This window comes from Vitis vinifera, chromosome 6, assembly GCF_030704535.1.
Source record: "Vitis vinifera cultivar Pinot Noir 40024 chromosome 6, ASM3070453v1".
Lineage (NCBI taxonomy): Eukaryota > Viridiplantae > Streptophyta > Magnoliopsida > Vitales > Vitaceae > Vitis > Vitis vinifera.
In genome coordinates this window covers 22,284,525-22,312,320 of record NC_081810.1, presented here as the reverse complement: position 1 = coordinate 22,312,320, position 27,796 = coordinate 22,284,525, and the positions used below count along the sequence as shown (strand labels likewise).

General features: G+C 34.8%; 1 protein-coding gene across 1 annotated transcript; it reads left to right on the top strand.

Moving 5' to 3' along the window:
• The first annotated feature begins 524 nt into the window (after window positions 1–524).
• LOC100251208 (tRNA dimethylallyltransferase 2) lies at window positions 525–22,043 on the top strand. The gene is made up of 10 exons (XM_002263711.5): window positions 525–806; window positions 1,474–1,553; window positions 2,713–2,781; window positions 4,471–4,543; window positions 4,708–4,829; window positions 18,220–18,294; window positions 18,719–19,093; window positions 21,066–21,141; window positions 21,298–21,464; window positions 21,576–22,043. Exons 1-10 carry the CDS (start codon window positions 587–589, stop codon window positions 21,741–21,743), a joined length of 1,425 nt encoding a protein of 474 aa, XP_002263747.2. The 5' UTR covers window positions 525–586; the 3' UTR covers window positions 21,744–22,043.
• Window positions 22,044–27,796: the final 5,753 nt, after the last annotated feature.

Below are 27,796 nucleotides of genomic sequence, written 5' to 3'. Positions count from 1 at the left end.
TTACTTAATCTTTCTATAATAGAGAGAAATAAGTAAAACAAGTTTGAAGAACGGTATAAAAATAATTTATTAAATTTAAACAATTTTTTATTTATTTTTTCTTTCATTCTATTTTCTTTTCTTCGCATTTTTTTTTCAAATATTTTGAAAACCAAACATAACCTAAGAAAACTAAATATAATTAAAATTAATTAAAAATTTGTATATTTTAAAATTATTTAATCTTTATGATAGAAAAATTAAGTGAAATGAGTTTAAAAAAATATATAAAAATAAGCTACTGAATTTGAATCTATTTTTTATTTTTATTTTTTTTTCCATTTTTTTTTCAATAATTTCTTTCCTTCACATTTACTTTCAAATTTCTAGTATTTTTTTTTTTAATTATTAGATTTTCTTGAGGCATTTTTGTTTTGGATACCTAAATTTATATTTAATCTTTATTTAATTTAATTTTGTTATGTTCTAAGTTCTAACCACCGGGTGTGAAAACTAAAGAATTACATGTGCTGAACTAAAGCATTTGAAGTTAATTTAACAAAGGTAAAGCCATTCCAAGGCTCCAAGCTCATCCAAGGGAGGAGAGATGGAAGGCGACAATGGTGGGCAGAAAGTGGAAAACCCTAATCCTAACCCTAACAAGACAAAGGTGGTGGTGATAATGGGAGCCACGGGTTCAGGAAAATCAAAGCTGGCCATTGATTTGGCATCTCACTTCCCAATCGAGATCATCAACTCTGATTCCATGCAGGTCTACCAAGGCCTTGACGTTCTCACCAACAAGGTTCCCCTTCACGAGCAGAATGGTTTGTTTTCACTTTCTCTCGTACTTGTCTTGGGCCGTCTGTTTGGCTGCTGAGGAAACGGAAGAAATTTTTTATCAGTTCTAGGTTGTTGGTGTTCTTGTTATGTCTCTGTGGATTTTTTAAACGGGAAACTTGATTATTCATGCAGAATTTTTGTTCTCTCAATTTTTATTTATTTATTTATTTTTATAAATTAGAGATATGCACATTAGAAACGCCAAAGGGGCGCAAAACCCTAGCATAAGCCGTCTTCGTCTCGAGTTTCTGTGAGTTTCTTTTGGTATCGGTTCTGCTTCTGAGGAAAAGGAGGGAAATAATTGATAAGAAAAATATAAACGATGTTCTTTTGTTGCCTGTTTTCTGCCAATTTATTTCTTGTAAGTGAAAAACTCAACTTGTTTTAGGCGAAAGGTTTTTTTACGCTTGATTGAGTAGGTGTCTCAGAAAAATGAATAATGACAAATTGGGTATTGGAGATTCCGTTATCTTTTCTTTTCCTACATTTTATCATGAACTACGTTATTAACTGATTTTGGACCGTAAAAGTTTATTGATGTTCATTATCGTCCATTATCATAATTTTTCTAGTTACCCCCTGACAAAAGTTTCTTGCTCTGCCATTGACTTGATAGAGCCTTATAATTGGACATTTGGGTTGTGTTTGTAGGAGTGCCTCATCATCTTTTGGGTACAATTAGCTCAAATGTGGAATTTACCTCTAAGGATTTTCGGGATTCTGCAATACCTGTAAGTTTTATGCATTCCCTATGGTTGTAGTTTGTTAAAGTTTTGGAGATTCATAGTGTGTCTAAATTTGTGATCTTCTGTTTGTGTAATCAAATTACAATTACTCATTTTATTTATAAACTTCAATATGGTAGATATTTCATATAATGTTGCCTATTTATCTTTTATGAGTAAACTGCCTATGTTTTCTGCCATGATGAGTCAACACTATTAACAACTGGCATCTGTTTTCTGCCAAATTGATGAGATGGATAAGTTTTAACCTGTAATGTTAGTTTGTGATGTTTTCATTAAAAGAAAATCATAATTGTAATAAAGAAAGGACACATTATAATAACAGAGAGAGAACAGGGTTCTAATAAAAAGTTGAACCTCTGAAAACTCTTGCGGTGTATGACTTGAAAATCTGTTTTTGGAAAGATATATGGTGAGGCCAATAACTCCTCAGTGCCAAATTTCAAATATCTTTAGGATTACTAGAACCGGAGATTCTTTTATTTTTTCTATCATAGACCTTTCCTCTTACTTCCTTTGTGAAATTTCAATTTTCACTTTTCATTGCAACCCTTATTAGCAGGAATTTGAGGGCATAGTATATCTCATGTCTTCACTACTTATTGTATATCTTTCACAACCTTCTGCGTATAGTTTTTGTAGTGCGTCTAGGTCCAAGTTACAACCACTTTCTAGTTATAGTGCCTCGTTGGCCAAGGCGTGCACCTTGTTGGATCTCTTCTATTTTTACTCTTCCTTTTAAAACACTTTTATTTTTGAAATTTCTAATTGTATATTGAAATTTATATATTTTTTATTGAATGCTTTTATTAAACGTTTAGAATCCTAATGATTAGATTAGATTTTGGATCATATTTTATAAAATTAATGTGCATTGTAGGTCACATTTCACTCTACTTAGGCATGCACCATGTGTTGCTCCTTGCGCCTAAGTTGTAGGAGACTATTGCAACTTAGGCACACCTTAGGTGCATCTTGCACCTTTTAGAACTATGCTTTCACATATGTTGAAGTTAGCAAGCTACTATGATTTTATTCAAGACTTGAAATCACCTAAATGAAACATATTAAAATTCTTCTGTCATCATTACTTATTTGCATTTGTTTATTTCATTACCTTTTTGACTTAGTAATTGGATTTCAGCTCATTGATGACATAATTTCACGCAACAACTTGCCAGTGCTTGTTGGAGGTACAAATTATTATATTCAGGTATAATGCTGCTTCATTCTGTCATTTCATGATTTTTACCTATGATGAAGTGGGTAACTTTAAACCTTACTTCAGCATGGATTTGTGGTTTACACTTGTAACTCTGTTGCTTGAGTTCTAAGGAGATAGAAACTTATGTTTAGTGGATGACTTAAAACCATGCAATCAAAGCCAGTTAACAGTTTGATGTCCTTAGTCCATGGGATGATTCTATGTTTGTGATTGTTTACTTGTTTCATATTGTCTTTTGCATTCTTGGAGTTTATGTTTCCTTATTAGTTTGTGGACTATATTACCATTTTCACATCCAAATGTATGTATCACCTGGACCATATTCAGCTTTTAGGTGATTTTAGGACAGCAACTGATATAAATTCCACAACTGCTGTAAATTTCTGGTAATTTCTCAATATGACAGTGGCAACTTCATCAATGTTTACTCTTTTCATAGGAAACATGATGAACACTACAAAATTAAAAGGCCTTGATTTGAGGTTTAAGAGTAGCCATTTTTTGAATTCTGCCCTAGAAATTGTTTAGGCTTACATGATGTTCTTGCATTAGCTCTTTGCACCTTCACCATATTTTTCCAGTTTTCCTTGCTGCATAGCTTCTAAGATTTTTTTTTCCTTCCTTTTTTTATTACAATAATATGATTTCTTTTTTTATTTTATTTAAATAATTGTTTAATTGTGTATACTTTGCATGGAGTAAATTCATGAACTTTCTTTAATTGTTTTGCATGTCAGTTCACCATTCTTGGTGATACTCTGATGTTTCCACATTCTAATTTTTGGAATCATTGAATTAGCCTATTCTTGGGAATGGAAACCAAGGAGTCATATTTCTATTGGGCCATGTTTGGTTCATGGAATCAGGCCCTGGAAATGAGTGTTGTATTCCCATTCCACTAATTCCCTGGTTTGGTGCAATATCTTGGATTTGGGAATTTATCCTCGCTTGGAAATTATCATCAACATGTAGGTGATAAAACCATAAGATGCTTGTTGGGAATTTTATTATGTAATAAATTGCATAACTCTATTTCAACCATTATTTATCTTTTTTCAAAATAATATAATATCCTCTATTATAGATAATCTAATAAATATAGACCATACTTATATTTTATGAAAGAACATCAGAAGTCATATGGATGCTTTTCACGTGTAATCATGTATTTCAAAATTAATAAAATTAGTTAGATCCATGAGATAAAATGCATATCATATTTTGAAAATGTGTATATTAGATTTAGTCGAAAGAATATTGTAAATTAATAGCTATTTCATTTTTACTTTTAAACTATATATATTTTTTTGATAGGTAAAATATCGATTGTAAAACCTAATTTTTTGATGGGTAAAAGGCATATATCGTAAACTTTTTTTACTTTTAAACTATCTAAACACTTTGGACTAAAATTGGTAACTTTTCCGAATTCCAAACTACACTCATCCAAATGTAAAAATGGGAACCTTTAAATCCAATAACTCTTATTTCTGGCATGGATTTCGCAAGGAAAACAATTCCTGTTCCAACTATTCTCTGAATCAAATAAGGGCCTATTGTTAAATGAAATGGTTCTTTCTTGAATTTTGAATTTGTTACAAGTTTATAAATTATGGATTTCCATTATAATATTTAATATTGTTGTTTTTGTATTCTTTTCTTGTTTGCTGCATACAGGCTCTTGTGAGTCCATTCCTTCTAGATGATTCAGCAGAAGAGATGGATGAAAGCAGTGTACATGACCATCCTGGTAATCAGAAATTGCTTTACATTTTTTATTTATGATAATTTATATATATTTAATATCTGCTGTATATTTTCAGGAGGCAACAATCTAGATTACATGACCTGAAATTGCTTTAAATTTTTGTTGTGATAATTTATATACATTTAATATCTTCTGTATATTTGCAGGAGGCAACAATCGAAATTATAAACTTGATTCCAAGAGAGGTGGTTCCTGTTCTGGCTATGATCGCCTTAAAGATCTTGATCCAGTTGCAGCAAACAGAATTCATCCAAATGACCATAGAAAAGTAAGGAATGTCAAATAATTATTTATTTTGTTTTTAACAAAAACATATTAGAGGTAGTGGCAACTGCAATACATGTGCATGCTAAACAATATAATGTCTTAAAAGGAAGTTGAAAGAGTCATTTCAAGAGTTTTTGAGAAGTTGCAAATTCTGTTCTCCATGTGAACACCAAGGGAATGGAGTTTCTCACATGGAGATTAGTTTTATGTTTGTGGAGATTTGGATTTTTCCCTTTTACTATTAGTCCTTTATTTAGAATTAAAAGTTTGACATATTGATTTAGAGTTAATTTGGAAGTGTAGTTTCTTCTTTCCGTAATTTTCACGGTTGGAAACTGAGGAGAAAAGTCAAGTTTCCTTGCTTAATGACAGTAATAGCAGAGAAAGGACGAGGTGGGAGAAGTAGAAAGCTTATTAAGCAAGCTTCATCCTTTGACCATTAGAAGAGGTGTGAATGACTTGCTCCGGTGGAAAGAGAACAAGAATGGGACCTTTTCTGTCAAGTCTTTCTATAACTCATTGTCAAGGGGCATCAAGCCCCCCTTCCCGACTAGAACTATTTGGACGCCTTGGGTTCCAATTAGGACTAGCTTCTTTGGTTGGGAGGTGGCCTGGTGTAGGCTGCTCACCACTGACTGCCTGAAGAGATTTGGTTGGAGCATCCCCAATAGGTGCTTTTTGTGCAAATATGAGGAGGAAACCATAGATCACCTTCTCTTGTTTTGTGAGAAGGCCAGAATGTTATGGCTTCTGATCTTCTACCTTTTTGGGGTGCAATGGGTGATGCACTCCTCTGTGAAAAGGAACCTCCTAAGATGGCATGGATCTTTCGGGGGCAAGAAAAGGGAGAAAGCTTGGAGAGCTGCCCCCTTTGCCTGATGTGGACCATTTGGAAAGAAAGAAATAGGAGGACCTTTGATGATATTGAGAGGAACGACCAAGATATTAAATTCATTTTTTTGTACACTTCTGTGAATTGGGTTAGGGTGTATATAGAGGAACGCACTCTCTCTTTGATAGATTTTGTAGATTGGCTAGCCACCAAGTAAGGGTCAGACTTGTTTATCTTTTTGTTTTTTGCTTCTTTGTTTCTTGCTATACTCCGTGTATACCCTTTCTCTAGCCTTTTGGCTCTTAATGAATTATCTTTACCTATCAAAAAAAAAAAAAAAAAATGCAGAGAAAGGACATCTTTCTCTTAGTTGTCTTTGTTAGTAACTGAACAGATTATGGGGCACACTAGCAAGTGATTTTCTATTTTTGAAACCAAAGAAAAAAAAATTGGAAAGTAGATTAAGCATAGATGAACCATATGTGGTCTGAATACTTTTGATCTGATTTACATATCTTTGGCCTGAAAATATATTGACATTGAGAAGCTTTTGAAGTTCTTTGCTATACAATGCGCTGTTTTGTTATTATACCTTTCAGTCTAATTTGAAAGAAGATTGATTGGGAGTGAGGACTAAAAGGCATAATATTCTAGCAATATATTTAAGGAGAAAAAGGAAAAACTCTTCAGATGACATGATAGCCACATGAAAAGTGAATTCCATCTAAAACTACTCAAATCATGGGTTTGGGAAGTGTTATTAACATCTTTTGCAATTTTACTTTAAATTGGTATTTGTATTTTTAAATATTGGTTTTCAGAAATTAGTACTTCTTTTCTTCACAACCACCAATACCATGACAATTTGTCCATTGTAAAATTCAATAAACTTATATTTGGATATCCAAAAAGAAAAAAAAAAAAGGAAGGAAAAGAAAGATTCTATTGCAAAAATTGTTCAATCTACATGTGTTTCTTCATTCATTTTATTTTTTTGCAATAAACCGATTTTCTTTCTTTTTAATTCCATACAATAGTTACATAGATGCTTTCAATGTTCATTTTTGGGTGAAAATACAATTTTTATTATTAATTGTGGACTCCAAATTAAGAGTATAATAATAAAATGGAAAAAGAAATCTCGTATGTAGTCTGTGGAGTTGGGCTAAGTTGTATAGGGGAGAGGAGTCCTCTTCACTTCTAGGCTTCTTGGAGTGGGTAGCGGTCCCCTAAGGGCTGGTGAGGTGTTCCTGTTTTTGTTTCTTTGGCCTTGTGGCTGCTTTGTATACCTCTTGTATGCGGTGCGGCCTTTCGGCCTTCTTTAATATATTTTTTGCTCTCACTTATCAAAAAAAAAAAAAATGGAAAAAGAAATCTCATTTCCATGTATAAGAAAACTCTTTTAATGAGAAAAAAACTATTTCATTTCATTTGATAAAGAGAATCTAGAAGGATAAGAGATCCTTCTACTGTGCACAATTTGACAAAAAGAAGAAAATCTCTCAACAAAAATGCCAAAATAGTTTGCACAACTGAGACAGGTTACAAAACCAACTTAAAAAACCCATAAAGATAACTTAGGGAGGCCGAACTTTTGTATAAATCTATGACCTTCCCAACCCACTCCTTGACATTTCCCTCATCAAGTGCTAAACAATACTTGAACCCAAGATGAACTAACCACATGTTTTCAAAACCTAAAAGAAGCTGGTTCCTACCTGAAAGGATTGGTAACTAAGGCTTAAAGGCAATGGACAATGGTTAGAAACTGGACAGGACAAGGCTTCTTAGAGATTGGGGGAACTAACATCTGATCCAATGATTACAAAACCTATCTAACCTTTTACAACCAGGAGACACTTGCAAGTTTGACCACATGAATGTAGTATTCCTAAGAGGGGTCAACTAGCTCGCATTGCTTGAGAACTTCATCAAAGTTTCTAACACTGGAGGTACTCTTAGAGCTGCTTGACTTATTTGAATCCCTTCTAGTAACATTAAAATCTCCCCAAATACACCATCTTGGAAAGGTTGGTCTCAAAAGATTTGATAACTTTTCCAAAAAATCCTTTTTGAGAGTAAGGTCATTAGGCCTTGTAAACTGTGGAAAGCCAAAAAAATCCCTTCACCACTTGAGGGATGGTTTTTTGAGATTGAGAAGGAGTTAATCCCTTCACCATTTGGAAAGCATTTTAACATGCCCGTTTTTCTGAATACCTCTTGAAGGCTCAAAGGTTGGGACTTCATCCCACTCTTTATTTCGAGCCATCCAATTGCTATTTGCAAAATTATGTCACACAACTCTTTCTTTGTCTCTTGAAGCATAGCTACATTAGAAGTGACTTTTCCTAGAAGTTCCTTTATGACCTTTTTGGTCCTTTTGGATCCCAAACCTTCCAACTGATGATCTTCATTAACAACTTGCCCAAAATCTTAAAGAGAGGATCCTAAGACCCTAGCTCTTGAGCTATTATTATTAAGCCGATTTCAAGTCCCTCTAACCCAACACATATTATTTTATATGGAATTCATCACATAACCATGTATATTTGCTCCAAATCACTCTAAAAATGCTAATCCACGAATTTGTTGTAGATTTGCTCTTCTAACATACAATTTGGAAACAGAGCACCAATCCACAAGCTTGATAATTAGATTTGATTGCCAAGGGCCCAACCAAATCTTAGGTTGGGTTACAATTTGCTCCATTTGAGCTCATTTTGTCCATATAGACTGCATCTTGAGGCTAGGCTTGGGTGGTAAGGTATTGGGTTTGTGATGGCAGAGCCTCTAGGTTTGAGTCCTTGCACCACATGCTCGAAAAAAATAAAAAAAATAAATAACTATAGAAAATTATGGTTATCTCCTTTGAGGGCCTAGGAGTAAAGTGCTTTGTTAGGGGAGCTATGTTTGCTTTCATATAGGCCATTTTGTTGGAATGAAATGTTAGGATATTTGAGGATTTGTATCTTTAGAGTCTTTAGGGATGCAATCCTTTTCTTCACTTCTATTTAGGGATTGTCTTGAAGGATTTTTTGGGTAATTGTTGATAATTGTTATGATAGATTGGAAAGAGGCGTGTGGTGTGTAGTGTTAATAAGAAAGGATATGGTTGTGGCTGCGTGGATATCCATTATTTCATGTTCAACTTTGATGGTTGGTCATTAAGGAACCTAATGCATATGGGGATCAATGGTATTCCTAGAAATCAAGGCAATAGAGTCAAGACTTTATTTAGGCCAGCTAGCCAGTCTTAGCTTTTGAGGCAGAGATTTTAACATTGTTGTATGCTTTGTGGCTTTTTGCCTCTGTTTTAATACAATTATGATTTACTTATCAAAAAAAAAAAAAAAAAAACATTGTTTGAATATTTTAATTCAGGCAAAGATTTTGTGCCTTAACATGTTCCTGGTGAAAGGGATTCAAAAGTTTTATCTTTAGTTTCTCAAGGGGAGGGGAGTGGGAGGGGGAGGAGGGTGGGGGCCCTTGGATATTAGATGCATGACACTGTAAATGATAGACCTCTTAAGGGGTTGGTGATGCTCCTTCTATTGGATATATGGACTTGTAGACTAGGCGGTAGATAGCTTGGCTAGGCATGGATCCTCCTTGTTCGAAGAGTTTGTTGGAGATTTCATGTCTTTGTAAGTTGCATCTTCTTTTGGGGTTCTATATGGGTTTTCTTCAAGTATTAGCTTTTATCTATTTTTTTTTTATTTTGTTTGAAATTCATGCTTTTATGATTATTTCTATTTATTTATGTAGTAATATGTCACTTGTTATGTATGTGATGTAGTGATAGTTGCCTTGTTAGAGAACCTGAGCTAGGTTTTCATGTGGTTTGAGGCATGTTTAGGGCTAAAGATTAATCTGGAGAAAAAAAGGTGAATTGATTCCTATTGAGGAGGTCCCAAATTTGGAGGAGCTTGCTAAGGTTTTAGGCTACAAGGTGGGTACTCTCCTAAACACCTACTTAGGTCTCCCTTTGGGTGCTCCTTACAAGTCTTCTAGGTTTTGGGAAGGTTAGAAAAACAGTTCCAAAAAAGGCTTGTTTTGTGGAAGAGGCAATTTTCTCAAAAAGTGGAAGACAAACATTGATTAAGAGCACTTTATCCAACTTACCTATTTAGTGCATGTTCCTTTTTGTCATTTTTAAAAGGGTGGCGGCTAGACTGGAAAGATTCAAAAGGACTTCCTTTGGAGAGAGGGGGCTTTGGTTAACAAGCCCCATCTAGTGAATTGGTCGATTTTATGCTAAGAAAAATAAAAAGGGGGCTTGGGTTTTAGAAAGCTTTCAATCCTTAATAGGCCTCTTTTGGGAAAATGGTCTTGAAGATTTGTGAATGAAAGGAATCCTCTTTGGAAATGGCTTATTGTTGGTAAGTATGGGCAAGAGGATGAGGTTGAGTGCATGAAAGAGGTGAGAGAGAGCTATGGAGTGGGGGTTTGGAAGGCAATCAAAAATGGATGAGAGGCTTTCAAAGATAAAACTAGTTTTCAGGTTGGCTTAGGGAATATGGTGAAGTTTTAGAAGGATAAATAGTATGGGGATTTGCCTTTGAGTGATTGTTTCCTGGACCTTTATTCTATAGCCTCTTCAAAAAATCCTTGGGTGGTTGATGTTTAGGATAGGGTTAGTTAGGGCCTTAGGTTTATCAGACAGTTGAATGACTAGGAGTTGGAGGAAGTAGATGACCTTTTTTTGGGAGGTTGCATGATCACTCGATCTCTTTGGGTACTGTTTATGTTATGGTTTTGTTGGTGACAAAGAATAGTGACTTTTCAATTAAGTCCTTCTACTCCTCCTTGGCAAGTAGGGGAGCGGAGCCTTTCCCTCAGAGTATAGTTTGGACCTCTTGGGCTCCTACAAGAGCTAGCTTTTTTGCTTGGGAAGCAACTTGGGCTAAGATATTGACTTAGGATTAGCTCAGAAAGAGGGGTTGGAGGATGCCTATTAGGTGTTATATGTGCAAAGCAGAAGAAGAAACAAGTGATCATATTCTCTCACTTTCCGAAAGCTCTCATTTTGTGACAACTTATTTTTGCTCTTTTTGATGTATAGTGGGTGATGCACTCTTCTATGAGAGGGGTGTTCTTGAGTTAGGGAGGCTCCTTTGTTGGCAAAAAAAGGAAAAAGGTTTGGAAAGTTGCTCCTTCGGGCCTTTTTTGGTCCATTTGGAGGGAGAGAAATAGGAGAGCCTTGGAGAATTATGAAAGTTTGGATCAAACAATTAAAAGTTATTTTTTGTATCTTCTTTGTGATTGGGTTTGATTGTACATTGGGGATGGTTTTTTTTTTTTTGATAGACAAAGAGAACCATTAGATTAAAAAACGCCAGAAAACAGGGGACGCTCCCTATGTACACAGGCTGTATACAAAGAAGGCCCAAAACATGGCAACAAGAGAAAGATAAAGTCTAATAAGGATTAGCTAAACAACAACCTTATCACCCAACAAATTCCGAAAAGAGAGATAGTCCAAGTCCAAGTCCACAAATTGTTGAGACCACTCAAGCAGGGACCGAAGAAAAAGTTTCCTCAAGCTCGTATTTGACATCTCTTCCTCTAGGAAGGTTCTTCGATTTCGCTCTCCCCAAATACACCAAAACAGACAAATAGGCGCCATTTTCCAAACTACACTCCTTTTCTTCCCCATGCCTTTCATTTTCCACTCAAGAAGCAAATTTCTCACGGAATCCAGGAGCACCCACACCACCCCAAACAAAGAAAACAACAAGTTCCAAAGATCCCTTGTCTTACCATAATGAATTAGGATGTGGTTCGCCGTTTCCTCATTTTCTTTGCACAGGTTGCATCTATTAGCCATAGACCAACCCCTCCTCATTAGCATATCTATAGTGGAAATTTTACCCCAAACTGCTTCCCAAGCAAAAAAACAAGTTCTTAAAGGGGCATACGAACCCCAAACCTCCTTTTCTGGGAATAAAGGGCTATTGTCTTCCTTCAAAGACCTATAATAAGAATTTACCTTAAACGTTCCTTTTCTCTCAATTTTCCAAACCAGAAAATCCTCCCCTTCTTGCACCCTTACTGCAGAAATGTAACCCAAAAAGCGGTTCACCTCCTCCAACTCCCAATCTTGAAAGGGTCTTCTAAAGTGCACCTTCCAACCCCCACCTCCACCTTCTTGTCTTCCCCACAGATCAGCCACTATTGCAGAATTATTAGCTGCAATTCTAAACAGCAAAGGGAAGAGATCCTTTAGCTTAGAATCTCCTACCCACATGTCTCACCAAAATCTAATTCGTCTCCCATTTCCAATATGAATCTTAGTTCTAAGAAAGAATTCCTCCCAACCCTTCCTAATGTCTTTCCAAAGGCCCGTCCCATAAGACTCTCTCACCTCTCTAGTGGTCCACCCACCTTGCACCTCCCCAAATTTACCAACAATGACTCTTCTCCAAAAACTCTCCCTTTCTATAGGAAATCTCCATAGCCATTTTCCGAGCAAAGCATGATTGAAATCCTTCAAGTACCTTAACCCCAACCCTCCATGCCTCTTATCTTTGCAAATAACCTCCTATCTCACCAAGTGGATCTTCCTTCTTTCCTCCATATCTCCCCACAAGAACTCCCTTTGAATTTTTTCCAATCTGAGTCTCACTTTCCTTGGGATAACAAAAAGAGACATGATGTAGATAGGGAGATTTGAGAGTGTGCTCTTTATGAGGGTAAGACGACCTCCCTTAGAGAGATATTGTTTTTTCCACATAGCCAACTTTCTCTTGAATCTTTCTTCTACCCCATCCCAAACTCTACACGACTTGTGGGATGCTCTAAGAGGTAGGCCTAGATAATTCGTAGGGAGATTCCCCACTTTACACCCGAAAACTGCAACAGCTCTATCCACCTCTTCCACTCCCCCAATTGGAATAATTTCGCTTTTCTGCAAATTAATTTTTAGGCCTGAAACTACTTCAAAACAGATTACAACCCACTTCCAAAAAATCAGCTGATCCCTATCATCCTCACAAAAAAGGAGAGTGTCATCAGCAAACAATAGGTGGGAGACTGACACCCCTTCTCCCCGTCTTCCCGTTGCCTTGAAGCCCCTAATAAAACCATTCTCTTCAGCTCTTGAAATTAAACTACTGAACGCTTCCATGATCAGCACAAACAAATAAGGTGAGAGTGGATCACCCTGCCTTAGGCCTCTAAACGTTGAGAAGAAATCTGTGGGAGTACCATTCACTAACACTGCCATTCTCACAGTCGATATGCAACAAAAAATCCATTTACGCCATTTTGGACCAAAACCCATCTTCTCCAAGATTGACATGAGGAACCTCCAGTTTACGTGGTCATAAGCCTTCTCAATGTCCAATTTGCACACTAAGCCTGTCCCAACACTTCTCTTCCTTGAGTCTATCGCCTCATTAGCCACCAAAACAGTGTCCAAAATCTGCCTCCCTTCTACAAAAGCATTCTGACTATTCGAAACCAATTTTCCCATTACTCCTTTCAACCTATTTGCTAGAACTTTAGCAATAATTTTATAAAGACTCCCCACTAGACTGATTGGTCTATAATCTTGCACATCACTAGCCCCCTCTTTCTTCGGGATAAGCACTAAGAAGGTTGCATTATGGCTTCGAAAGATCACATTTTGCTAGTGGAGCTCCTCAAAGACCTGCATCACTTCCCCCCCAACAACAGGCCAGCAGGTCTTCCAGAAAGCCAGCGTAAAGCCATCCAACCCTGGCGCCTTGTCTCCCCCCAGATCTGAGAGAGCTCTGAGCACCTCCTCAATCGAGAATTGCCTCTCCAAAATATCATTATCCAAGGAATCAAGAGTATTAAATAGACCAGACTCCACTTTTGGTCTTCTCACTATGGGGTCCTCAAACATGGACTTAAAGTAAGACCCAATCCCTTCTTTAAGCTCCTCCTCTTTACTCAGCCTAATACCCCTAATTGTTAGGCTACTAATAAAGTTTCCCCTTCTCCTTGCATTAGCCATCCAATGGAAAAACTTGGTGTTGCTATCTCCCTCCTTCAGCCAAAGGGCCCTTGACTTCTGCCTCCAAGAGATTTCTTCGAGGATGGCACAATGATTAAATTCGTCTCTGGCTGCCCCTTGACTCCTCCTATCTTCCTCAGAGAGAGAGCCAAGACTTTCTAAATTGTCCCAATATTTTAACTTCTCCCAGGCTGCATTCTTCTTAACTGAAACATCGCCAAGGGATTCTTTATTCCACAACTTCAGGTCGTGTTTCAAAGCCTGAAGCTTCTTCGCTATCACAAAGCTTGGACTCCCCCTAAAATTGTAAGACTGCCACCATTCTTTAACCTTATCCATAAATCCTTCCACCCTTAGCCACATGTTCTCAAACCTAAACGGGCTTTTACCTTTTCTCACCTCACCACAGTCCAACAGAATTGGACAATGGTCAGAAACAGGTCTAGTAAGAAGACATTGCATTGCCCCGGTCACTCGTTCCTCCCAGTCTCCTGAGAATAGAAAACGATCTAACCGAGCCTTAAGGGCCCCTCCTTCCCCTCCTATCCAAGTGAAGGCTCCACCCCCCAGAGGTGGGTCAACTAGTTCAAACTTATCGATAAAGCTTGAAAACTCTCTCATCGCAGTTGACATCTGCCTTCCATTGCTCGTTTCAGCTGGGAACCGCACTACATTAAAATCCCCTGCTATGCACCAGGGATCATTCCACAGCCTCTTGATTGCGGCTAACTCCTCCCACAACTCCCTCCTCTCCCTTCCTTTGCTCGGGCCATATAACCCAGAGAAAACCCAAACAAAACCCTCTTCACAATTTCTAAAGCGACAAGAGATAGAAAAAGACCCTACTTCGAACTCCAACCCTTCCAAAACTCTTTTATCCCACATTACTAGCACCCCACCTGCAGCACCCCTAGCATCTAAAGACACCCAACCTAAATTCCTCCCAATTCCCAAACTCTTGACAACCCTATCAGACATTTCCTTCATCTTTGTCTCCTAAAGACAAACCAGATCTGGCTTGTGTTTTCTCACCATCGACTTGATGACCATCCTTTTATCTGGGTCATGCATGCCTCTAACATTCCAGGACAGTACTCTAAGCTTCATAAGGGACCACGATCATTTGCCTTCCCAACTCCCCTTCCTCTATCTCTCTTCCAGCCACTCCATCATAGTTAATGGTGCTGACGAGCTTCTTCAACTCTCTGTCCTTCCTTGAACCCGACAATGTGCCTCTTTTTTTCTCATTAGACTTCCTGATGAAACATCTCCTATTCTCAATCTCCTTGAGAATTCTCAAAATATCCTCCTCAAAACCTTCAATCGAGACCCCCACCGACTTGCAGAAGCCTAGGAATTTCTTATTTATCCAAGGGGATTTGTCGTTTTCCTTTTCTCCTACTCCAATAATCTGAAGATGTGGTGTCTGGACCTCAACTTCTCGAGATCGAACGGATACCGCCCCTATCCCTCCCTCTTGGCAACTGGCCCCTTCATTACCTGGTAGAGAGAAGGAACGTCCATCCTTGAGAACCATGCAAAGCGGTAGTTTGGTCTCTAGGGGGTCTTCAATCGTCTCCTCAAGCTGCCTTGACTGCGAGATCCCCATGGAATCCCCCATCTTGGGAAGAGAAGGAGAAGAAGAAGAAGAGCTAGACGATTCCCCTGAGACCCCCCCAAGAATAGTCGAGATGGGGTACATACCTGATGTATAGCTCTTCCACGGCGGGGCGTTTCGATCTTGACCTAGCGCCGACGCCTCCTGCATCGAGAAGTCCCTGGTACACCTTGGCGTCGGGAGCTCTTTCTTGTTCTCCCCAGCCGCAGAGGAAGGGAGCCCTAGGACGGATACATGGGCTGACCCCTTCATAACTTCTTTTGATCTATTGGGCCTAGATGACCTAGCCCATCTCCCCTCCTTTTTAAAGCAGCCCATACCCATTTTCTTAAAAGGACTTTTGGCCCTGTGGGTGCTGGGCTCCCGAGAACTATTGGGCCTAAATGACCCAGCCCATCTCCCCTCCTTTTTAAGGCGGCCCAAAACCACTTTCTTAAAAGGACTTTTGGCCCTGTGGGAGCTGGGCTTTCGAGAGCAGGCAGGCCCTCCTAGCTGGTCCACCAACTCAGCCCGCTTGGAGCTTGGCCCATTCTTTCTAGCCTTTCCAGCCTCAATACTTCTACTTTTTTCAAAAAGCTTCATTTTGTCCTTCCTAACCACTTTAGCCGTCCCACCTTTTGCTGCGTCAGGCGTCTCCTTCACCAACCTGGTCACCTCTTGCAGGGAAACAAGACCTCCACAGTCTTTTTTCCCAGCTTTATCCTCGGGAATCCGGATCTCCCAGCCTGTCACTCTATCGCCTATGCCTGCAGCGGGATTTCCTCCTCCATAGTGCATCTCTTTCACTCGCTCCTTAGAACGTGGGTCACACCCTCCTTCTTCCTATTCGGATGAAGCCTTACTCGTCTTGCTCACTGGTTCATCTGCAACCTGGAGTGCCGAGAACCACACCGAGTCCTCCCACCACAACGGAATAGAGAATGAGGCGAATCCAGCTATCACCTCTAATCTTCCAGGCACCTCCTTCCCATTGTTTTTAACTAAAATTCTAGCTCCCCTTCTGTAGCGAGGCTTTTTGGTCTCCTCATCCACATCAACAAAACCCCCACAGGCATCCCCCACCCTTTTGAAGAGCTCCATGCACCAAAACTGAAGAGGCAGCCTTGGGATTCTCACCCAGGAAACATCCCTCTGAAACTTCACTCTTGAACACCCCATAGTTGGAGCCCACCAGTCTAGGGATAAGCGGACCCCCTTGAGCAGGCGACTCCCCTCTTGTAGCACTCTTTGAGCATCACCCCTATTGGAAAATTCAAAAAGGAACAATGCATCTCTTAATGCAGCTACCCTCACTTTACCACAGAAGCTCCACTGGGTGTTAGCCCAAATCTCCACCACCCTTAAGTCGGGTCCTTCCTCATCCTCCGCATCCCATCTTCCCACCAAAAAACGGCTGAGATCTTTCAGCTTCGAGGTGTAGGCCTCATTTCCAACTTCAATCCACACTTATTCACTCCTTTTTTCTTTTCCCTATTGCCATTCTCTTAGTTGCATTCACATAGCTTAAATCAGGTCTAACAAGAGAAAGTCCATGCCCTCCATGCCCTCCTCCCAAAGGCCACGAGGCCTTTATTCCACTCTTAGAGACCTCACCAATTTTAGCTAACTCCTTCAACTTACATCTCATGAATTCCCAACCCAAAAGGTCAAAACCCTCTGGAATAAAAATGAAGTACCTCCTATCATCCTCTGAAAGGACAGAGAGCATAAGGAAGCGACCAGCTTCATTTTGATGCATTTCCATCTTGTATCTCCTCCCTCGGTCGATCGCATCTTCCTTGAACGACTTCTTCCCCCTCCAATTGCAGCATGCTTCCAACGCCTTCAGAATCCATGCCACTAACCCCCTCCTCGCTTTGATCCATCTCCGAAAGCCTTTGCCTTTCTCCACTATCTGAAACTCACCCCCATCCTTTGTCCAATCGATCCTCAACTCAAAGGACTTGGAATCGATGTGGAAGAAGCATAAGCTATCCCCCATAGCCATACACTAACACATTTTATGGTTCATTGTATCAGTTCTTTTCTGATCAAAGCATTGCCCTTTAGGATCTTTCCCACAACATGTGTCCTTCCAAAACTTCACCTTGGGGATGGTTCTATGTTGCCGTTAGATTTTGTGGACTAGTTAGGCGCTCTTCGTAGGGTGTGGTTGCTTGTTTTTGTATATTCGCACCTTCTGGTTTTTTGGTTGCTTTGTATACGTTGTGTACACTTTTTAAAATAAATAAAATCTTCATTTACCTATATAAAAAAAAATAGTTGCTTGGTTAGAGAAGATGTACCCGTGTACCTGTGTTAGAAATTTAAAGTTAAGGCTTCCTTCTCCTCACCAACTGATTGTCCTTTTTGGCTCAAAGAGAAGTTCTGTTGTAAATGCTTAATGTTTTAGGTTGTATTAGACCTATCCTCTTTTGTATTTTGAACTACAGATTAAGACCTTGCCTGTAAGGTGACCATACATCCATCAGTAACCACATTTGTGAAAAGATCATTGAATAGAGAATTGACATGAAAAGGATGTCTTTCTTCAAATCTTCAAGTTTTACATTGTGTCTCGAAATGATCTTAATCTTCAGTTCTGAAGGAGGTGGAACGTTCTGAGATTGTCTTTTATACTAAAGTTTTAATTGTTAAGCATATTAGGTTCATATGGTTTGAATTTGTCAGTATTAGGAGGGGCTCTTTGTTTTTCTTCTTCTTTGGTCAGAGAGTGAGGTGGGTTGGGGTATGAATTATGTTGTATTATGTGAAAATTGGTCTTGTGTAGTTTCTGTTGTCACCAAAATGAAATGTATATATACTCATGCAATATTTCAGTGAGTTAGCCTAGAATTGCCTTTTATTCCTTCATGAAAGCAATTGTGCCCAATAACTTAATGATGAAAGTTGTATTTTTCTATGGCATATTCCATACAGGATTATATGCAAAATTCTAAAATTTGCTGAAATTCTTGCAGATCAATCAGTACCTTGGTTTGTATGCACGCACTGGTGTTCTCCCCAGCAAACTATTCCAGGGAAAGGCTATGGAGGTTTGTACTCCTTATGTGTCATGTTTAAACTGGGCATTTTTTTTTTCTCATGAAACAAATCCTTTTTGATTTTGACAATTTATGTTTTGTATCGTGGGACAATTGAACTCGATTCCCTTGCTCTTTTAATGGTGTGGTCTGGGCCTCTTGGACTGTCCTTATAGATGAATTTATTATATATTTTCTGTGATTTTATATCTGATCAGATTAGTCAACCTTTGCTAGAATATACTGTATTAAGTTTCACTCCTTTCCTCTTTTCTGCTCTATCTACTCACATCCATTCCATTGTTGATTGGAAAAATTCTAAATAGAACCACTAGCCATCAAGATGAAAGTAAATCTTGTTTGAGAAGGCAAAGATGAATCAGTCTCTGCTTTACACCACTTGAATAATGTTCTAATCTTGGTTGTGGCAGGGCAGAACTGGGGTCGAGTTGATAATTTCAAATACAGATGCTGTTTTATATGTGTGGATGCAGCTCTCCCTATACTGGATGGATATGTGGGACAAAGAGTGGACAGCATGATTGATGCTGGTTTACTTGATGAAGTGTATGACATCTACAGTCTAAATGCAGATTATACTAGAGGTCTACGGCAGGCTATTGGTGTCCGTGAATTTGAGGATTTTCTGAAAGTACTCCTTTCAGAAGGTGGACATGATAAAGAAAATGGTTTGCTGAAAGGGAATGTGAGGGAAATTTTGAAGTCTTCCAACAATGATCAGCACAACATTCTACTACAAGAGGCCATTGAAAGAGTAAAAGCAAACACCAGAAGACTTGTTCGTCGTCAAGTAAGCATATTATTTTCACATATATTCATGCTCTTTAAGGCCAATATTGTGCATAGTGAAATGCATCTCTGTCTTCAATAAATTGTTTATGATTCTAAACAGCTTTTGCAATACCATCTCTAGTAAGAAAAAAAATTCTTGGATGACTTCTTCATCATGTAAATATGCCATATTCACATTTATTTGTACTCTTTAAGGAAAAAAATGTGTAGTGAAAATTAAAGCTGTCCTGAAATTCCCAATTCTTCAAAAAATTTTAAATTATTTTCTTTTGTCCTGTTTGGAGGCATTCATATTTTCTGTTCCACCTTCTGTATCTGAAGACAACTGTTTGGTGGTTCCTGTGAGCACTTGCATCATCGGTTAACCAAACATAACATATGTTTTTAAGAAACATAAGATGGCCTGAATACGTTTAGTGGAGGTGATTGCCACAAAGGTCATGGAAACAGTGGTATTATTGGCTTCATGGTTGTGGGGGTTGTGATGGGTTGATGGTGTTGTGGCACTAATGTGGTGGAGACAGAAATATGATGTTCATGGTGTTGGTGGTATGGTAGGGATATGGGTCAGGTGGTCTTGTTGGTGGTGCTGTGGCATGTCTAGGGTTATGCCTCCCCAAATTTGCAACTTAGACTTAGGTTTGACATGTAGAATTTTTGTTAGTTCAAAATTTTTATTGTCAGCAATTCCATCTAAATGAAGTTGTAATTTTCGAGTCACTGAACACATCTTCACCATCTAATAAAATGCAAGAGGGCTTGAAGAATTACAATATAAGCTACATGGAGCAATTTAATGTTACATCATTCAAGCTTCTCTTAGGATGGTAGGTCCCTTAGTTTCAGAAAATTAAAAAATGTGTTTTCGTGAGCTTAAATGTTTTTAACTTAATTTGATAGTCTTTTTATTTATTTATTTATTTGTTTTTACAAAAAATCTAAGCCAATGAGTGCATTGAGTTGGGCCTTGATCAAAATTGGAATTGTCTGAGTAGGAGCTATTATTACAGTTCAGTTATGATCAATCAAGATTTACCATCTTGATTGATTGAGGTGGATGCTTCACTTTGATTGATCAAGGTTGCTCCTTGATCAATGGATGTGGTGCTTCAGCAATTTTTTATTTTTTCGCTCTCAGTATTTTGGATTTTCTTTTTGCCATCTAAAGCCTTGGTATGGGTTTCTCAAATAAACTTTAGTGAATTGATTGATTGTTCTAGAAAAACAAATTGAAATGCTTCAAATGTTTGTCTTCTAGGGACCTATCTATGGCTTTGAAGGTGGAAGAATTGGCACTTCTATTGGCTTGTGAAGAATGCTTAAAATTCACCTACAGTGTCTGTTTATCTGTCTAGTCTCAACAAAGAAATGATCCATAGTGGCAAAATTCTTAAATTATTGATTGATAACCAATTTGGTGGTAGTTGTGTTCCTCTGATTTTTTGGTGTCTACAAATGCCTTCATCTCAAATTGCGGTGGATACATGCTTGTTTTGAATACAAGGTTGGACTTGAGAGATTTTCTCTTCCTATTTTTTTTCCTCTCTTATGGTTGGTTGGTTTGAATGGCAAAATTGCAATTTTCCCTGGTACATAAATTCTTTGGTCATGGGGAAGCAGGCGAATCTTTCCTTAGAAAAGATTCCTTTTTATTTATTTATTTATTTTCTTTCTTCTCTTTTTCTATATGTATAAAAGGAGGGTGGGAAGACTCCTTACACGATTATTCCTGCTCTTATCATTGTGAAGTTGCTGTCTTTCTTGTTGTATTCAGGCACACACAGACTCTCTCACATACCCACTAGAACGTGTTGAATGAAAGTTGTTCTTATCTCTGTTCCTAAATGTACTACTTAAATGTACTACTTAAGGTGCTATTCCTGAATGTATTGCCATTGAATTAATGCAGTAACTCTATAGCTGTCAATCTATTTGGTAGTTTTAATATTAAGAACTTTGTTGTTTTACAGAAAAGGAGGTTTAATCGGCTACAATCTTTGTTTGGATGGGATATACACTATGTTGATGCCACGGAGTCCTCATCATGTATGCCTCTTAGCATCTTGTTTGTTTCTATTCAGCACTGGTTTTTCCCCCTTTTTCTTTTTAATGATTTTATAATTTATAATTTTTTTTATCCTTTATGCATGGAAAAAGAAAATCTTTGCAGATGTTAATCACTTGGAAAATTTTGTATTCTAGGCAATCCCAGTGCTTCTTGGGCAGCAGATGTGGTTGAACCCTCTGTGAAAATAATCAGATCTTTCCTTAGAGATGATGCAAGTTCAATACCCGATTTGGAGGGCAGAAATGGTGCAGAAGGACTGAAATCAATCAACAGGGACTTGTGGACTCAATACATCTGCAAGGTTAGTTCTTGAATTGCATGGAACTTTGTCTTTTTTCTTTGTTTCAAAAGTGCAGCCTGTTTAATTAAAGGAGCCACTTTAAGATAGGGTTTGTCTGTCTTTTGTTTGTAGGCTTGTGGCGATAGGGTGCTTAGAGGACTACATGAATGGGAACAACACAAACAGGGCCGAGGACATAGAAAACGAATTTCTCGGTCTCGGAACTTGCAGAGTTCTTGCTTAACAGAACAGCAGCAGCAGCAACTCCTTAGGCATGAGGCTAGCAAGCCAAGAAAGTAGTGGTACACATTTTGCACCTTCTTATCTTCGGCCCATGAGGCATCTGCCTCTTGTGACTGATTTTTTCCCTCACTTTTTTGTTAGCCACCAATTATTCCTACCTCTGTTAACTTATCTATGATTTTTTATATGTTTAATGAGTCGTATGATCGTCCCTTAAAAGAGTATGAGTTCTAAAAGAAAGCAAAAAGCGAAAATTTTCAATAGGAGTGTGAACATTTTTGTGTGTGATTTTCTTGACATCTGAATTATGAAAGAAAGCAAAAAGCAAACAGCTAGATTGCAATGTGTTACTATCTATATACTTGTGTTATGAATGAGGAACCTCTTGTCAACATGTGTAATGAGTAACACAAACAAACAGTTCCGTGCCACGTGGGTCACGTATCAAGTGTCCTTTCTTCTGGTTTAGGATCATGCCCAAATCAAATCAAAAAATTCATATCGAGTTGTGACATGCGCCGAATTCAATGAACCATAGAGAATGATATATCATGGAATGAGGTCAAGCGGAAAATAGTGTCATTGAATGCCGATTCTTTTGAATTTTCAAGATAGAAAAACCACATTTGTCAACTTCTGCCCATTCATCTACTAATTTAAAAATATTGGCATTATTATTTCTTTAGATTTATGGGTTAAACTATGTCATTTTCAGAATATTTTGACAACCTCGGAAACTTCATGGAACAGTCTCTATAAAGTTTATTATTTTTTTCCCTATATTTTATTTTATTTTATTTTTATCTTTTACTTTTTCACCTTTTCATATATATATATATATATATATATATATATATATATATATATATATAAATTTTTTCTTTTTTTTCTTTCTTTTATTCTTTTACTTATTTTTCATTTTCAAAATGGTTAATTCCTCTGCTCGTTTATATTTAATGTTCATCAATTTATTTCAATTATCACATGACTTTGTAATTTCTCTAGCTTTCTGGGCATCATTTGGTCATTGCAATATTTTAAGGTTGAGTTTGTGCTAAATTTTGGATGATTTATTCGAAGGAAAAAGTGAGTTTACATGTACTCATCTAGAAATAATTAAAAAATTGGAAGTTTTAAAAAATAATCTAAGTTTCGTACATCCATTAGTTAAGGGAAAATTGTGTTTTGGGCCTAGCGGGACCCAAAAATTAATGAAAGACAATATCCTTCATCTTAATTTTCATACTTTGTTTGGGTCTTGGGCTTAAATATGGGTGGTTGGAGGACCAAATGTTAATTTTTGGGCCCAACGGGACCTAAAAATTAACATTTGATCCTCCAACCACCTATATTTAAGCCCAAGGATATGAGATAGTAATTGACAAAAATACCCACTTGACTCATTTTTGTCTTTATTCTACTACTTGCCACTCTTCTTTCTTATTTAACCATTTTTTGATTTTTCATTTTTTTTAAAACTCTTTTATAAATAATTGAAAAATTACATTATTTTTTATTTTTAAATTATAAATAAACAAAAATTATATTAACGATTCAAAGATTATTTTGGAAAATATTTTCTAAAAAAATATTAATTTAAATAAATAAAAATTATCTTTTATATTTATTTTTATAGTTTACATTTTAGAAGTAAATAATTTCATGATTAAAATACCATTTAAAATAAATATATTCACTATTTTAATTTTTTTTATACTAAAAAGTATTTTAAAGTTTTTTTTTACTATTATAAAATAAAAAGTTCATTTTTTTTTTTTTTAATCTTCTTCCTTCCTTATTTTAATAACTTTTTGAACATGACTTTTAGTAATAAGTTATATGAAATGCTACAAATTTGTTTATTAAGGATTTTTTATATGATTTGAATTGATTGAAAATTTATTAAAATAAGAAAAAAAAATAAAGAAAGTGGATGGATTGAGAGTTTTTATTTTAAGTACTCGATTAAAATGATGATGGATTGAGAGTTTTTATTTTAAGTACTCAATTAAAATGTTTTCATATGACCTAATTTTAGAAGTGGATTATATCAATACATAGTAGAGATTTATTTATTTATTTTTATATAAAAAGGGTTGAAAGGTATATTTACTTGTTTTAGATGAAAACAAATAACTAAAAATTATATAGATTATATTTGAGTTTGATTTTAAAATATTTTTCTAGTTTTTATTTTTTTTTATTTTTATTTTCTATATTGTCTCTTTTTGAAAATACGTTTAAGTTATGACAAATATGAAATTTGTGTCATTGTACAAGGGTATTACACTAATTGTACAAGGGAAATGTGCTAAATGTACAAGGGTGTATAAGGCTCCTAATAGATTTTGTACGATTTTTAAACAACTTGAATTTGATATTAAGACGATTATTGATAATTTTTTTTTCTTTTTTTTACCAAACTATTTCATTAAGACATTCCCTACAAAAATTAACACATAAGAAATAAAATTTTGAGTTATTTGAGTTATTGTACAAGGGTATTACACTAAGAGAAAAATAAGAGAAAAATATAAATGAAAGGGTAATATAAATTTAAAATAAAAAATTAAAATTAAACTAAAAGATAAATACAAAAAGATAAAAAATATTTGAATGAAAAATCCCAAAATTTTTATCATTGCTTTTAATAAGAGCAAAAAGATTCAATATCTTTAAAAATGAAAAATAAAAAAATATTATTGCTTTTTATTTGACATAAAATAGAAATATATATTGGAATAAAAAGGAAAAAAAAAGTTAGAAATGAGTAATATTTAATAGGGAATAGAAAAGGAAAAAAAACATAAAAAAAAAAAATTAAAATTCACACTCAGTGCATATAAGGGATAAGGGTATTTTAGGAATTAATGAAAGACAATATCCTTCATCTTAATTTTCATACTTTGTTTGGGTCTTGGGCTTAAATATGGGTGGTTGGAGGACAAAATGTTAATTTTTCAGTCCAATTGGGCCCAAAACACAATTCTCCCCAAATAGTTAAAGGTAGTATTTAGGATGGTTAAAACCAATATTTATATAATTAAAAGGTAATATCTTTGACCGACCAAAAAAATGTATAAAATATTAATTATTTTAGAACAATTACTAAAAAACATGTTTATTGTGAAATCGTCTTTCTAAGAAACCATTTTTTTGAAATTTATTTTTTTAGGTTGAAAATTGAAATGGTCTCTCCTAGTGCTTTTGTGAAGTTTTTTAGGTCAAAATTGATCATTTTTGTTTTTCTAATTCAAATTACAATAATTAATAATATAGGATTCATTTTGTTATGTTTTTTGAAATTTGTTTTTAAAAACTATTTTTTATTTTTTAACTTAAAAACAATTTTTAATAATAAGTTTGAGAAAACATAATTAAGAGAGTTTTATATATATATTAAAAAAAAATTATTTTTAGAGAATAATCATCCAATAATATTAAAAAATTTTAAAAATAATATTTTATTTTTAAAAAACAGAAAAACTGGTTTTAAATCGACCAAATAGATCAAGTCATATTTTCTAGAAATCACATTTTTTAAAAAGAAAAAAAAATCCGACAACCACCAACCTTTTTAATATCAAATAAGGAGAATTGTGTTTTGGGCCCAACTGGGCCCAAAAATTAACATTTGGTCCGTATAACTTCCATAATTGATGGAAAAGATATAAGATGTTAAAAGACCAATATATCCTTCAAATTTCTATATATTACCTTTTAAGGATATAAAATAGTGATGGACTAAAATATCCAATGACATTTCATATAAGTTTTTTTTTTTATCTTTATTGCACCACTATTCATGCAACCATAATAATTCTATTTTAACAATTTGGATTTTTCATTGTTTTTAATTTTTTTTATAAATAATTGAAAATCAACATTATTTTCTATTTTAAATTATAAATAAAGAAAAATTATGTTAAAAAACTATTTTAAAAATTACTTTCTAAAAAAATGATAATATGATTTATATTTTTTATATTTTCTTTTTGAAAAAACATTTAATTAAAAAATGAAAACTATTTTAAAAAATAAAAATTGAAAACCTTGTTTAGTACTATTTTTTATATGAAAATAATAAAAAGAATTAAATTTCATTCATTGATTATCCATTTTTATTTTTTTCCATTAATTATTTTAATAATAAAATATAAAAAATATAGTATGTTTACAATTAAACAAAGAAATTGATCAATTATGTGTTTTTTGTGGGACTATCTTTTACATGAAAAATAATTAAATAACTAAATTATATATATATATATATATATATATATATATATATATATATATATATTACTCTTTTTAATTTTATTTTCTTTATTTATTTTTTGTCTAATAGAAAATTTTAATATATCCATAATTAACAAAGTAATAAATCAATTATGCACATTTTAATTTATTAAAATAAATTACTTTCTAATTTAGATAAATAAAATGAAATAAGTAAATAAATTTGAGGTTATTTATATTTTTTAACATATCTTATATCAATATTTTTTATGGTTAAATAATTTTTTTTCTTTAATTCCAAAAATAAAATGAAATAAATAAATAAATTTGATATTTTCTAACTGATCTTATATTCATATTTCTTATGGTTAAACAAATTTTTTATTCTTTTTTTTATTTCCAAAAATAAAAGGAAATAAATAAACAAATTTGGCTTAAATAATAGTTTTTAAGTAATTTCTTTGTCCTATTTTTAATTACATTTTGCATTAAAAATAAAATAAGGTTTTATTTGTTTTAATTATTTTAAATGTCAAACTATTGGGAACATAGTTTACACACTCATGTGGATATAATTTATATATATGTATGAAATTTATACCATTATACATGGTTATTACATTAATTGTACAAGGGGTGTACAAAATTGTACATTTTGAACAAATTTTTTTTTTTGTCATCTAAGGATTATATGTTCTCCTACCACAAATTCTTTTATTTCATATACTTTATTTAACTCGCATATAACAATTCAAATACTTACCTTAATAATGATGTTTAGAGAAAAATGTTGTTTTTCCGTTTGATATCATTTTTTAAATTAAATCATTGGAAACATGGTTCACACATCATATGTGGCACATAATATATGTATATGGATGAAATTTGCACAATTGTACAAGGGTGTTATACTAACCGTACAAGGTAAATGTTCAATTGGATAAGACAAATGTTCTAACTATACAAGACAAATGTTCTAATTATACAAAGAGGTATACAAGACTATCATTTGTGAAAGATTTTAATCAATTTTGGACAACTTTTTTTTTTTTGTCTTGTCATCTAAAGATTGCACACTCTTAAGGTACACATTCATCTATTACACACTCATCTTATGCTCTTTATTTAACTCGTACATGATAATTCGAATACTTATCCCACTAATGATGTTTGAGAAAAAATTTTGTTTTTCCATCTTTCACTATTTTTTGAAACAAACCAATGAAAACATGGTTAACCTACCTATGGTTACAAATTGAGTAGGGGGTATATGAAATTTGAGTCATTGTACCAAGGTAATTACACTAAGTGTATATGACAAATATACTAATTATATAAGGGCGTACAAGACTATTATTTGTGAAGGATTTTAAATGATTTTGAAAAACTTGTTTGTTTATTTCCCCTAACCGAGGATAAATGACATTTCTTACACACATTGACTAAACATACATTCATCTCATGCACTTTATCTAACTTGTATATAGTCATTTGAATAGGTACCTCACTTATGATGATTGTAAAACAAAATTATACAATTTTTTTTTTCTTTTTTAAAACCAAAACAATGCAAACATGGTTAACTGACCTATTGTCAGATATTCATGAGATGATGTATGAAATTTGAGTTATTGTACAAAAATATTACACTAACTATACAAGACAAATTTACTAATTGTACAAGGGTGTACAAGACTACTTTTTGTTAAGGATTTCAAGTGATTTTGAAAAACTTTCCCATTTTTTTCCACTCAAAGATTTTTTTCCCCACTCAAATTCTCCCACTCAAGAATTGTTTAGAATTTCAGTTTTAAATTTCATCATCAAAATTTTGTAATTGCATATTTTGTTTTTGTAGTTTTAACAATATT